This window comes from Papio anubis, chromosome 8, assembly GCF_008728515.1.
Source record: "Papio anubis isolate 15944 chromosome 8, Panubis1.0, whole genome shotgun sequence".
In the NCBI taxonomy this organism is placed as follows: domain Eukaryota; kingdom Metazoa; phylum Chordata; class Mammalia; order Primates; family Cercopithecidae; genus Papio; species Papio anubis.
The window spans coordinates 119,250,005-119,264,785 of NC_044983.1; the positions used below are offsets into that span (position 1 = coordinate 119,250,005).

Here is a 14,781-nt window from a genome sequence, read left to right on the forward strand (position 1 = left end):
AATTAGCTTTAAAAAATTTAATCAGTTGTACTAGCCACATTTCAAATGTTCAATAGTCACATAGATTGGTGGTTACCATATTGGACAGTGTAGATAATAGAATATTTTCATCATTGCAGAAAGTTCTATCAGACATCCCTGTTCTAGGAGAACTGAATGACCTTATTAGTATGTTTTCCTTGACATGAGATGGTCTTACAGTCTCTTCTAATGATGTTTTTAGAAGAGTATGAGTTTGAGCCTGAAGGCATTTAGCTTTTGGCTCTGTCGTTCACGGGGAAGAAGATATACATCAGTGGGTGGGGATGGTTAAGAAGCCTGGAAGATTGATCCACTCTTTGTGGGACAGTTTGCTTTGCACTTTTGATTGCACTTAGTAACATGATGCCTGCAAACAGCCATGCAGAGCAATGAGTGTTGATTCAGCCACACCCCCAACCCCCAACCCCCAACCCCCACAAATAGCCTCACCCACTCAATTACTCAGAAACTCAGAAGCCTGTGACCAGGATCTGGATAAAGGCAGACATCAGGATTTTGCTGTGTTCCTAGCCAGAGGAGCCACTAAAAAGAGGAAGAATGGAGAAGCCATCCAAAGCCAAGTAACATATTTCCTTCTCTTAACAGGAAAGCTTATGGGTGTGACCAGAGTCAAAGGACTGGGAGATAGGGGCAAGGGTCTCCCTTCAGAAATTTCATGGGTTATTAGACTTAAGTCTTAGTAGGAAAAAGTGGGCCAGGAGGGACAACTGGGCCTGATCATGCATCTAAAAGAAACTGTTCCTCTTCTGATGAGTAAATAAATAATCTTCACTCTAGAATATTTGGAAAATGTAGATGCTAAGAGGAATTTAATCATAACTCATATTGTCATTGGAGATAATTGTTGCTAATGTTCTGAATGTTAAAAAAAAATTCATTTCCTGAACTGTAACATGTAATATTGTAAAGGTATTACATGCTTTTTTTTTTCTTTTCTTTTTCTTTTTCCCAACCAGGGTTTTTCCTTATTCATTTGCACTAAACTGGAAAGCCAACCCAAGCTTGTGGTTTCTTTTGTTCCTCTGGCCATTTCTTTTTGCTTCAAAGTCTCTTCTCTCAGTTTGTAAATGAGAGTTGAGGTCTTTCAGTTCTTTTGCAGGAATGATGTCCATTGGCCTCACTCAGACTTGTTTAGGAAGCTCTGCTGGCTAAAACTTTGGCTTCATGGCCACGATAGCCAGGGGGGTCAGGGGCAGTTTGTCATGTGGTTCAGGGGCAGCCTTGGCTTATCATTGGTTTGTGGCAGGATACAAAGGGTCTGGACAATTTTTAAAGTGAAACGAGACTCCACTTGTCTCTTTTCATCTGCAAAGTAATTTGGTAGAATTACGTGGGTACGTCGTGAGTTCAAACAGGGGACAGAATCGGGATTTAGTATAGAATTGGGCTGCTGATTGACTGTTAACATTCAATTCATCATTAATTAAATTTTTGTTGACCATGTTATGAATATGTTCTTTTACTAGGCACTAGGTCTACAAAAATGGACCAGACCAAATCCCTCTCTCAGAACATTTACAAATTAGTAGTCTTGATCTATAATGAAATAGACAATCACAATTTGAGTGTTGCAAGTATTACAATAGCAGCAAGTTCAGGATACTGTTGGAGCCTAGGCAGGGTGAGGCACTTAATCCATTTTAGGGGGATCAAGGAAGTCTTCTTAGAGGATGTGCATCTAAACTGAGAAGTGAAGAATGAATAGGAAATAACATTCTTGATTGTGGAGGTGAGAGTGGGGGTGAGGGAGAATGTTCCAGGTAGAAGGTATAGACAGCATGAGTAAAGACAGGCAGGTGAGAGGCAGGATGTACTTGAGAATGACAAGTTCAGTAAAGTATACCCTATGTCCATTTTGCATATTTTGCTGGTAAATGCTTGGACAATAATGTTTGCTTCAAGGTAAGCCTGTGTTGATCTCTGAGGGTGCATTTCTTTCATTCCCAAGTGTAAATGCTGCCTGTTTTGAAAGAAGACCCAGGGTCAAAGCTGCTTTCTTCAGGCAGCCCTCCTAGATTTCCTCTGGTAGAATTAAACTCTCCCTCTTCTGAATTCTCAAAGTGCTCCTGTCTTCTTAGAACTTTCCACTTTATACAACAGTTGCTAACGAATATCTCTCCCTCTGACCTGGACTATAAACAAATTGAGATCAGGCACAGTCTTACTGTCTTCCAGAATCTTGGATGGTGCCTAGAACAAAGATGCCCTTCAACACAAACATGTATTCAGGATGCTGGCTCATGACTAGCACTGATCTGTGCTACTGTCTCATGAATTTTTTGAGCTTTCATGGTATTGCCTCCTTCATTGCAAATTATGCTTTCCTCTCCATATGTTTGCCCTGCCTCTTGCCACAGTCAGACTCAGGATAATTTTTAGAAGAGGATAATGACGATTAGTTCCATCTAGTCATGCACACTGAGTTCATTGGATCGCAAGTTTTAAGTGGCATTATAAATAGTTCTTGGAGTAAGGGCTCCGCTTTGAGTGAAGACAGAACAAAATTTCTCGTGTAGGTAGCAACGCTTTTAGTGTTGTGGAGGTTTTTAGCAAGGCTTATATCCAACCATGATGCATTTGGATGGGTATATTAGTTGATAAAATAATGAAATACTTCCATAGCAGTAAGTGAATAGCTCCTGTCTTGGGACCACTGAGTGCCCTTCTGACAGCCAAGACCCACTTGCATCCAGCAATTAATGCATCAATGTCTGGTTTAGCAGGAGGTCCAGGGCCCTGCAGTAGCACCACGGCTAGGGCACTTTGATAGGTTGATACCCATGCCATTGGTATTTTGACTACTACCTCTGCTTACCAAGTGTGTCTGTCAGTGATACTGAGGTATTTCCTGCTAAAGAAAACAGGATTTGGGGGCATTTTGGATAAAAGAGAGCTGATCAGGAGATTGCAGAGAGTAGCGATTCCAACCCACTGATTTTTATAATTTACTAACTGCATCACCTTAGGTATGATGCTTCACCTCTACTCAGTTTTCTTGTCTGTGAAAGAGGGATATAAATTCATTCCTTTATCCATCCATTCATCCGTCCATTCACCCACTCACCCATTTATCCATCTGATAAATAACTGTGCCAAACTGGAAATGTTGACTGATGGTGACCAGACACACATTTAGGGGATTCAGTCTGGGGAACTTACCGTAAATCTAGTTTTTAAGGTCAAATGAGACATCGAGAGGGAAAGCCTTTTGAAAGTGCAAAGGACTTGACTGATGTTGAGGTGTCCAGTATGTCAATAATATCCACTCAAAGAACAGGCTGGGGCATTGCTGTGCACTCTAACATTCAGTAAGGCCCTTCCGCACTTCAGGTATTCATGACATTTGTCTAAATCTCACATAGGGCCAAAAGGACTATGAGTCAGTTTTCATTTAACTATTTGTTGAAAGCCTCTGTGTTCCAGATGTTATCTCCTTCCCGCCAAAGAAAAAACATAAAGAGCTCTACAATCTTTTCTGAATGTAAAAACAATGCACAACCTTTATAAAAATGTGAAACAGGAAAAGGTGTGAAGACAAACAGTAAAATTAATCCCAAATCCTACCTCCCAGAGAGAAATATTTATTTTTGATGTAAAATTCTCTTCAGGCATCTTTCTGTGCATATATACATTTTAATACACAAATTGTATCACATTATTCATGCTGTTCTATAACCTACTTTTCCTCTGAACATTATCAACATACACTGAAAGTTTTATTACTGGGAAAATGACTGAAAAGAACTGTTTAACATTAAAGTGGACTATATTCTCTTTGGTTTCTTTCATCATAGCATTCTAGAATTGTGTTGGATTCTTTTCTTGCACTTTCCCCTTGAACTAACGAAGTTTGTGCTTCGTCTTGTGAAGTGGGCATCTTTTCAATTCAGCCGATACAGTCTGGGCACGGTGGCTCACACCTGTAATCCCAGCACTTCGGGAGGCCGAGGCAAGTGGATAGCTTGAGCCCAGGAGTTCAAGACCAGCCTGGGCAACATGGTAAAACCCCGTGTCTAATTAACCAGGCATAGTGGTGCGCATCCATAGGCCCAGCTACTTGGGAAACTGAGGTGGAAGAATTGCTTGAGCATGGGAGGTGGAGGTTGCGGGGAACCGAGATTGTGCCACTGCACTCCAGCCTGGGTGACAGAGAGGCAACCTGTCTCAAAAAACAAACAAAAAAATTCAACAAATACATGCTTGCACTGCATGATATTCCATTGTGTGGACAAAATTAGTCCCCAGTTGATAAGTATTTGAGACATTTCCCACGTAATTATTCTATAATTATCACCCTTGTGTATTCAGCTTTGTCTATGTGCAATTGCATCCTCAGGACAAATTCCTAGGAATGGGAAGGCAGAGGTCAAAGGTTTTTAAACTTTAATTTGTATTTGTGTCAGGGGCTATTAAGGGACAAGAGAAGTGTAGGCTGTGGGAGGTTGAGATTTAGCTGAAGTCTTGAAACTTCAATCTCATGGCACAAAGAACATGGCAGAAAGTGTTTAGCAGGGAGCTGAGAGTAAATGCTGTGAGCTGGTGGTGGCAGGGGCAGGTTGAGGAGGGGGCAGTCATCGAACGTTGGAATCAGTGTCAGCAGTGATTGAACTGACCTTGCTTTGGAGTTCTTAAGAATAGCCTAGATGGCATCAGATAGGGGATTTCTGGGAGATTCCAGTGTAAAGGCAAAGTTTGGGGCTGGATTCCTTTCAGTTCAACAAACATTTAGAGAATGCTCCTCAGGGTCAGGCGTGGGGTATGGAGGAAAACACACCGGCTTCTGGCGTCCAAGGGCTCTCAGTCTAGCAGGGGACATACAGTGGTCAACAGGAACTGCAATTCAGAGTAGATGGCTCCAGTGGGATCCTGCCCCAGGGGAGGCAGTACATTGACTCTAGGTGGGCAGAGAGTGCTGGCAGGCAAAGAGAACACTTCATAGGAGACTGGGGACTTGAAGGATGAGTGAGAACTCCTCAGACAGGAGGGGAGGGGGCCCCAAGTCTCAGCAGTGGAGAGGCTGGAGGCCAGGAGAGAGTGGGGCACTGCGGTCCAGGCTCGCCAGAGCATAAAGCAAGGAATGGGAGGGTTGGTCCTTTGAGACTGTTTCCCACACCCGGGCCAGCCACCTCTTCTCATGCCTTAGGCTTTCTTATTTCCTTAACTCGTCTAGGCTGGGCTTCCTTGTAGGGAGGAGTGGCTTTGCAGTTACTCTTTATGTAAAGATGTCTAGGAGGCATATGATAAAGGTCAATTTTGGAAGGACTCTGGTTTGACAGCAGGCCCTCTACTTGCAAAGCGTCCTGCCAGTGTAGGCGATACAGCTGCCCCTCAATGCTTGCCCTGGGGGCCTGCCACAGCACAGTACTGCAATGGCTGGAGGAGCCACCTCTGCTCGTGGTCCAGTACCTTGGGAACAGTAAGCCATGTCCTTGGGCAGGGTTGGACATGTAATTTGCATGGCTCAGTGCAAAATGAAAACGTAGAGCCCCTGAAGTTTAAAAGGCAGGAAAAAAGTCTTTTCTATTTTCCACAGTCTTTCTCATGATCTGTCATGGTGTTTTTATTTGGGTTTATTAATAATGTCATGTTCTCTAAAGCACAGGGATGCTTGTGGGGCAAGTGCAGAGCCTCACAGGTACCCGGAGCTCCCCTCCACAGGAATCACCTAAGGTCCCTGTGCCTGACATGGACTCTTCTGCACCTGCGAAAGGCAGTAGAGATGGCTGGGCCAGGGAGGGGGAGCAGGTGGCTAAGAACCTGTCCTGGAGAGGCAGGGAGGCAGTGGGAGGAGGAGGAACACACAAGAGTGAAGGCCCTAAGCCCCTGGCACATGTACACTGTCCCATCAGACTTCTCTTATAAAACACAATTTCAGATTGCAAGGTGGTAACTGCAGAGCATTGCACCCCAAGTTCAAGTCCCTTTCTGGGCCTGGGACACTCTATGATTACATTGGTTGCAGGTTTTGTTCTTGAGGTTGACGGACTTCATTTGCACTCACTCACCACCCGGAGGCTCACCCTAATTCCGCTGGAGCAAGTGGAGTTGGTCGTCAGGACCATGATGAGGTCATCAGGACTCCTGATGGATCAAGTGGATGGGAAACAAGGCTCCTGAGAGGCTGGTGCCAGTTGTGACTTGTGTCTGACCTCTGGCAAATCCATGGGTCCTTCTTTGACCCTGGATGGCCCCATCGTCTAGCCTCTGAGGGTTGTAGTCCAGGTCAAATGAGAAATCCAGTGTTCTATGCTGGGCTGTGACAAAGAACCGTGATTACACTGGTTCTGTGGTCCCAAGAGTTGGAAGGGGAGATTACGGCACAGTGGCCATGTCTGGGAGCCAGAGCTGGGTTAGGAGGGCCCATGTCTATCCTGAGTGACCACTTAGCAGGGCTATGGTTGTGTAGAAAACATTCCAGCTTAGTATAGGAGGATATACTTAGTGACCTTTGGGGCCTCTCCCTACTCCGAGATTTTGTGATTTTTGTAATAAAGTTTTAGGAACACTAGTATTCATTCATGTGCTCATTCAACACACTCAAATGCCACACTCTTCCAGATGCTGGGGACAAAAGGCAGAGAAGGCTGTGTCTGCTGCTGAGGAATTTTTAACTGTAAAAAACCATAACATTTACCATTGTAACTATTTTAAGTGTACAGTTTAGTTGTGTTAAATATATTTATGCTGTGTACAACAGATCTCTGAAACTTTTTCATCTTGTAAAACTGAAACTACACCCATTGAAAAACAATTCCCCATTTCCCTTCCTCTCAGCCCCTGGCAACTACCATTCTACTTCCTGTTTCTTAGTGTAACTACCTATACTATCCATACCTCGTGTAAATGGAATCATATACTATTTGTCTTTTCATGCCTAGCTTATTCACTTAACATAATGTCCTCAAGGTTCATCTGTGTTGTAGCATGTGACAAGATTTCCCTCATTGTTAGGGCTGAATAATCATACATTATATGTCTGTATCACGGTTTTGCTTATCCTTTCATCCATTGATGGATAATGGGTTGCTTTTATCTCTTGGCTATTATCAATAGTGCTGTTACAAATATGGGTGTGCAAATCTCTCTTCAAGATTCTATTTTCTATTCTTTTGGATATATACCCGGAAGTGCTATTGCTGGGCCACATGGTAGTTCTATTTTTAATTTTTTGAGTAACTGCCATTCTGTTTCCTAAAGTGTCTGTACCATTTTACATTCCTGCCAACATTGTGTAAGGATTCCAACTTCTTTATATCTTTGTCACCACTTGTTATTTTCTGTATTTTTATTTTTTAAGTTTTTAGAGACAAGATTTTACTCTGTCGTCTAGGCTGGTGTGCAGCGGTGCCATCTTGCCTCCCTGCAGCCTTGAACCTCTAGGTTCACGTGATCTTCCTGCCTCAGCTTCCTGAGTAGCTGGGACTATAGGAGTACACCACCATGCCTGGCTAATTTTTGGATTTTTTTTTTTTTTTTTGTAGAGACTGGGTCTTGCTGTGTTGCCCAGGATGGTCTCAAATTCCTGGTCACAAGTGATTCTCCCACCTTAGCTTTTTGTGCGTGTGTGCCAGCGCGGGGGGTAGTAGCCATCGTGATGGGTGTGAGGATTGTACTCTTGCAGAGCGCCAGGCATGTCAACAGATGCAAGCAGTGGGGTATCTGGGGCTGGATAAAAGTCAAGTCAGGGCACCACAGGGCAGCTGTGGGGAGGTTGGATCTCACTGATGGTGATGGCATCAGGAAAGGCGTTAGTGTGGAGGCTGCCCTAGGGCTGAGAGACTTGAAAGGTGTTTGTCAAGCGCCTTGTAACGTGCCATTGATGTACTGCGAGACCTTGGGCAAGTTGATTCATCTGTTTGAGCCACTGTTTCTCCATTCCTGAGAGGATGGGCTGGGTCAGGCAGCAGCACGAGGGAAGTATGGAATTGTGAAACAGTCTGGCCAGTTTATCTCCCTTCGCCCCAGGTACCATGATTTCAACCTTTGCCCCAGGTGGTTTCCAGTGTAAAGCCCTCAGAGCTGGTGCCTCCAGGCCCCTTGCACGGAGCCTTTTTCATGGTCAACCGTCAACAAGCCAACATGTACCCAGCGCCCTGCTCCCAGCAGCTGGCATCTGGGTGCTTTGGCTGGTGGCTCACATGACCTCAGCTGTAGCTGTGGGAGGCTTTGGGATCTTGGCTGTCCAGCTGACTGCCTGCTGGGGGCAGGGGCGTTTATTCTGCGTGACAGAAGGTAACATCTGTGGCTGGAGAGATAAGAAGAGTTTCTGTCTGAGTCACTGGAGGAAATGGGAAAAAGAAAAACCTCCGACTGAGGAGAGAATCCTCAGGTTGCAGCAAGAGCAGCTGGTGTGCCATTCTTCTGGCCTAAACCTGGTCAGAAGCAGGCTTAGGCTCTCTGAATATTGCCTGGGTCTGGACTTTGTGCAGAGCCCCAGCCGCCCATCCTGAGGGGAACTAAGATGTGTGTGCCAGGGACTCACAGACCATTAGCGAGCGAGGGCAGCGCCCCCTGCTGGTGATAAATGCAGCAGAGCCGTGGGCTCCCACAGGCACCACCAGCCTGGAAATCCTCCACCTCTCCATCCTCCACGCCCCTTTGCCAAGAGAAACTGACATGTTTCTGGACTCTAAGGTTCACATTTTGGTCTATGGGTTGCGCTTGGTTTTTAGGTTATAACTGATATGTGTAATTAATGTGGTGTGGTTCATAAATCGATGGCACACCTTACTTTTTTCTCCTTGATCTCATTGACTGTCACAGCAGCCCAGTGAGACAGATTTTAATGGAACTTGGTGAAGACTCCATAGCTAATAAGCGGTGGAGCCAGGATTTGGACTCAAAGTGTGTAACTCAAAGCCCCATTTTCCTCCCTCCCGCTAAATCTCATTGCCAGGCCCTGGCTTCGGAGAACTCAGTAGCTGAGATTTATACAGCCCCCATATCCGCATTCTGTCTTGCCTTGTCTGCTCTCAGTCTAGCCACATCTTTCCCTGTACTATGGAGGGGCTGTTGCTCGCCGCGTTTCTGCCTAATGAGCTGCTGTGCCGCGTGGTGATAACGACAGAGGAAAACTTATCTGAGCCGGAGGCCCAAGCAGGTGTTTTGCACCAACCCCCTCCAAGGGTTCCAAAGGTGGAGAGAAAATGTCTGAATCAGACAGCAAGATGCTGATGGATATTTACAGCTGTGATCCTGGAGGGAAAGGAAACAAACTCCGTTTTCTAGGTGATGGGACAGAGGCACAGAGTGGTGAACGAAGCAACTTCGTCAATGTCACCTACAGGATGATACACAATGCACGGCCATTGGCTTTGATGCCCTTGCTTTTTTCCATGTATTCTGTTGAACCGTATGAAATTGCCATCTGAATGGGTCAAAAACAGTTGACTGTAAGCAACTTCATATGATTCAACTCAATGTCATGCTGCTTCCCAGGGCACTGCAAAATTCTGCAAGTACTCCCGAGTTCTCAGAAAAAGTTATGCATAAGAGTAGCCTAATCTATTTTAGGTTATTTTAAAAATCAGTAATTTAAGCATAGTGATGATGATGATGATGATGACAATATCAATAAATAGCAGCTAACTCTGAAGGAACCCTTAATACATGCCTGGCCCTATGCTAAGCCCATGCATTATTTCATTTAATCCTCCCAACTGCCTTATAAGGTAGATTCTATTATCACCTCATTTTTACAGATGAGGAACCTAACCCCATCTCTACTAAAAATTAGCTGGGCATGGTGGTGCGTGGCTGTAATTCCAGCTACTCGGGAGGCCGAGGCAGGAGAATTGCTTGAACTGGGACCGGGGAAATGGCTGCACTCCCGAGGACCCGAGATCATGCCCCTGCACTCCACCCTGGGCTACAGATCGAGACTCCATCTCAAAAACAAACAAACAAACAAAAAACAGTGAAAATCTGGCCCGGCATGGTGGCTCACGCTTGTAATCCCAGCACTTTGGGAGGCCAAGGCAGGTGGATCACAGAAGTTCAAGACCAGCCTGACCAACATCGAGAACCCCGTCTCTACTAAAAATATAGGCAGGCACCTGTAGTCCCAGCTACTCCAGAGGTCGAGGCAGGAGAATTGCTTGAACCTGGGAGGCAGAGGTTGCAGTGAACTGAGATTGAGCCACTGCACTCCAGCCTGGGTGACAGAGGAGACTCTGTCTCAAAAGAAAAAAAAAAAAAGTATATGACTGGGTGCGGTGGCTCACACCTGTAATCCCAGCACTTTGAGAGGCTGAGGTGGGTGGATCATCTGAGGTCAGGAGTTCAAGACCAGCCTGGCCAACATGGTAAAACCCAGTCTCTACTAAAAATACAAAAAATTAGCTGAGCATGGTGGCAGATGCCTGTAATCCCAGCTACTTGGGAGGCTGAGGCAGGAGAATCGCTTGAACCCAGGAGGCAGAGGCTGCAGTGAGCCGAGATCATACTCCAGTCTGGGTAATGAGACTGAAACTCCGTCTCAAAAAAAAAAAAAAAAAGTGAAAATAGTGCATTGGAATATTTGGTTAATCGGGGCACACTCTGTCTGTCTCAGCCAGGCTTCCATGAGAGGATTAAGCCCTGGCACTCAGAGGCATCCACTGTATGTAATACATTTTCTCTGCTATGCATTTAGAATGCTACTAGTTATGTACTATTCCTGGGAGAATTGAGAAAAAAAATTGCACAAATCATTTTCTGTGGTTTTAATGAGGTGCACTGAACAAGAAAGGCTGCTAGATGGTGCAAGCAACCACACTTTCCTCTTCACTTAGTTGTGTCCTGTTCACCTCCCTGTTCTCTCATGGTCACTGTCAAAACCAAGTGGACAGTATAATGTTAATAGAATGCCTCCCCGGTTGTTTGTGTTTGCTCACTTACTTGCTTATCTAAGATAAACTTGTGACCTTGATCCAGATGTATCTCAAATTCAATGGGCTATCTAAAATTCAGTTTCCTAGAAGCGAAATCTCTAAATTTTTTATTGTCCATCAGATTATAATTGTTAATAATAAATTCTTGTATTAAGGTACTGACAAATTAGAATGTTGATTTATCGATATGTAATGGACACTGAAAACAGTGGCTTCAATAGATGGAAATGGACTTCTCTGTCATGGAATAGTTAGGAGGGAGACAGTCTAGGGTCAAAGTGGCAGCTCTGCTCCATGAGGGAACGCAGGGACCCAGCCTCTGTGTCCCTGTAGCTCTGAAATCCTGACAGTGTTTCACTCATCTGTGAGGCCCAGGATGGTTTGCTGAATTATCCACATTCCAAGTAGCAGGATAGAAGAAAATTTTGGCAGGATGCAACATGACACCTGTCTTTCAGGACAGAGCTGGAAGTTACAGCATCATATTGACCAACGTCCTATCAGTTAAAAATGATCACACGACCACATCAGCTATCAGGCACCAGGCTGCAATGGATGCTAGGAAAGGCAGTTTTGGAATTTTGGTGGCTGTGTGCCCAGCCGAAAATTGGCAATTCTGTGAAATTGGCATTACCATGAAATGGAAGGAAGAAAGCATAGCAGGAGGCAACATTCAAAAACAGAGATAAACAATGAGAGAAAGTGTTCATAAATAGAAGTTTCAATATTTCCTTCCTGCACTGTCATGGATGGTCTTGCCCAGACCCCAGAGTATGCCTACCCTTCCTTGGAGACCATGGCCCTCTGGGGTTGTTTGGTCTTTCCCAGACACATTTGTGTGGTCCTTCTGAAAATAACAGAATGCTTTGCTTACAAACATCAGCTCCCTGTACTGCTACATTATTTGCAGGGCCGAGTGCAAAGGAAAACATGGGACTCCTTGTTTGACAATGATTTCGAATTTCAAGATGGTAAGAGCAGAGCAATAAAGCAAGCATGGGGCTTGTCTATGCATGGAGCCCAGTGCACAAGAGGCACATCTGTGAAACTGGCCCTGCTCACTTCTTATTGGGAGATGACAGAAAAGGCATTAAAAGTTCTCACTTCTTAAAATGGCTATGTAAATTATGGCAGTCAACATTTATAAAACAATGCAGAGTAAATTAACACTCAGAATGGGACTAGATATTCGAATTTGGTGACGTGGTGGCAGCAGTCCCCTAGTGCATGCTTTAGGAGTGCTTCTCTGACTTGGGATGCTGGGCATACATTCCTGGAAGTTCAAGAGAATCTGTGTTGTGATATCATATTGAGTGTTCTTTGCATGACCACCTTCTGAGGGTAGGTTAGTATTATGTTTAAGAATCCCGGTGGCTTACTTTCCTCTGGATTCTGGGACAAAGACTATGTCCACGTGGCCTAGAAATAGGTGACCCATGCAGTTTCCGTGGGCCAGATTGTCTGGCTCCTGTGCACAAGGACCCGAGTGTGCACAGGGGAAAGGGTGGCCTGGGGCCAGGTCTGGGAGTTCATCTCCGGGAAGGCTAGAAGTGGGCAGGATGTAAGTTCAGGTTATGGTGGGGGAAGCAAACCTTATCTAACATTAGGCCAGGGTTGTATATAACGAACACACCAGAATCGATCAGAAACTCGGGAGAGCTGGAAGACTTCACGGGGTAGAATATATGAGAAGGCAATGGCACAGAAGGTAAGCTATGAACAGCCACAGCTCAGGCCCACAATCTCTTATTCACAATTCCCAAATCCATACAGTTCTGAAAACTGAAAGTTTTCTCTCAGTGTGGCACAAACTCTGTTGTACTACCTGATGTGAGGCTATTTACTGTCTAAGTAATATATATTCTAAGTAATATATATATTTGCTATAGAAATATTAATGTATTTTATTATGAAATATTGTCGTAGACTCTAATGGAAGATTATTTAATACTCTGTCTCCTAAAATCAGAAAGATTGTAAATTTCATAACATTGGACTCCAAAGATTTGGGGTAAAAGAGGTGGGCTTGTAATATATGTGATTTATTGCACATTTATTATGTGCCAGGTACTATTCTAAGCACTTTACATGTATCAATGTAGTTAATACTCATGATACTCTATGAGAGAGAGCTGGCCCAACAGTGGCCCTAGTAAGAACACTGGAGCCCAGAGAACTTCTGTAATTCGCCCAGGGTCATAGATGGTCAGCAGGCAGTAAAAATGGCGTTGGGAGGCTGGGGCAGGTGGATCATGAGGTCAGGGGAGGTCCAAAGGACCATCTGGCTAACAAGTGAAACCCGTTCTACTAAAATACAAAAATTACCCAGGCATGGTGGTGAGAGCACCTGTAGTCCCAGCTGCTAGGGGCTGAGCAGGAGAATGGTGTGAACCCAGGGGCCGGGCTTGCAGTGAGCTGAGATCTGCCCCTGCACTCAGCCTGGGTGACAAATAAGACTCCGTCTCAAAAAAAAAAAAAAAAAAAAAAAAAGCAAGTCTCTTGGGAGCCTAGTTTTATGGCCTAGAAGTGAGTCAGATAGCTCCACAAGAATCAACGACCAATCTCATTTTGGGAAAAAAATTATTCAAACTCATGACTTGGCTGAAGCAATTCAGCAAGTCAGTAATAATAGCAAATGCAGTTGCTAGGTAAGGCAAGAGCCTTCATGAAAGACATTTTCTTTCTGCTATCCAGGTTTCTAATGAGGCTGCTCAGCAACAGTAAAATCTGTGCTGACCCTTTGGGAAAACCATGGGACATTTGAGTGGCCAGGATACATTGATAGAATTCAGTTTTGTATTTAAATATCCAAGGAGCGGTTCAGTTTTTGTTTGTTAAATTGGATTTTTGGCTTGTCAAATTTTGTAATAATTATCCTAAGTTTTGAAAACCTTTTCACTGGTTTTTTGTAGCAGCACCATTTGTTTTAGTAGAAATCTTACTTTAATGTTTTTCTTAGAAGTTGTACTTCTAGTTAATAGCTGGGTGTGCAGGCTGGTATTATCTTACTTTATTGATGTTCACGTTATGTAAGACAGAATGCCAAACCCTGACTAAATAAAAATAGACCACATTTATTGCTTCTTCTCAATGTTCTAAACTCATTAGAGAGCTGAATTGGTTTAGTTTGACAAGATTTGTTCTTTATGAAGCTTTACTGAATCCCTTCTTACAACTTTATATATCACAGGGTTTATTGTCTGGCGATTTCTTTTCATGGTTTTTTTTTTTCTTTCCAGAAATGGATGCAATGTGCATATCATGAATAATGGATGATTTTATTTATATAATTGTTATAAATGATTGTAAGAGAGTTAGACAGGAATGTTAATTTATCAGCAGGAATATAAGAAGGTTTCATTGATTTGTAAATTATCTTTGACATTTGAAAAAAAAATTCTCATATTTTCCTTACAAAATCTTAATAAATGCTTACCTTTGCATACAAAAGTAACATAGATGAATATTCTAATATGTTCAACTTTTTTTGGAGCAAAAATGGTACTTAGATGAACTAATATCACTGTAGCCTGATGGTGAATTACTGAAGTTTTTTATTGGTAGAATGGACCTTTTTCTTTTTGGCTGCTCTGCACCTTTAAATTTCCTTTCCAGTTTGTAGATTCTTCCCAAGGTAAAAGCCATAAACTTGCTCCTAGCTTCCCTTGCAGCTAGAATGCAGGCATGTTACACAGGCTTCACCAACCAGATGGCTTGCATTTGAGATTTTGAATGTAAAGCTAGTGGCACAAATAAACAGGTATAAAGTGAACCATTCTGGTGTGGGGAAGGGCAAATAGGCTTGTTTTCTTAGAGAGGGGAGTAGCAGAGGTTCTGCAGCATCCTCCAGTTCCCAGTGGGGTGGATG

General features: G+C 43.8%; 1 protein-coding gene across 2 annotated transcripts in view; it reads left to right on the plus strand.

Moving 5' to 3' along the window:
- The first annotated feature begins 478 nt into the window (after positions 1 to 478).
- The window catches only part of FER1L6 (fer-1 like family member 6), a 214,850-nt gene continuing 200,547 nt past the window's right edge, over positions 479 to 14,781 (plus strand). For both annotated transcript variants that reach the window (XM_009213548.4, XM_009213549.4), the window contains exon 1: positions 479 to 602. In XM_009213548.4, the coding sequence (XP_009211812.3) occupies positions 580 to 602 (23 nt within the window). In that variant the 5' untranslated portion in view covers positions 479 to 579. The remainder of the gene's footprint in view (positions 603 to 14,781) is intronic.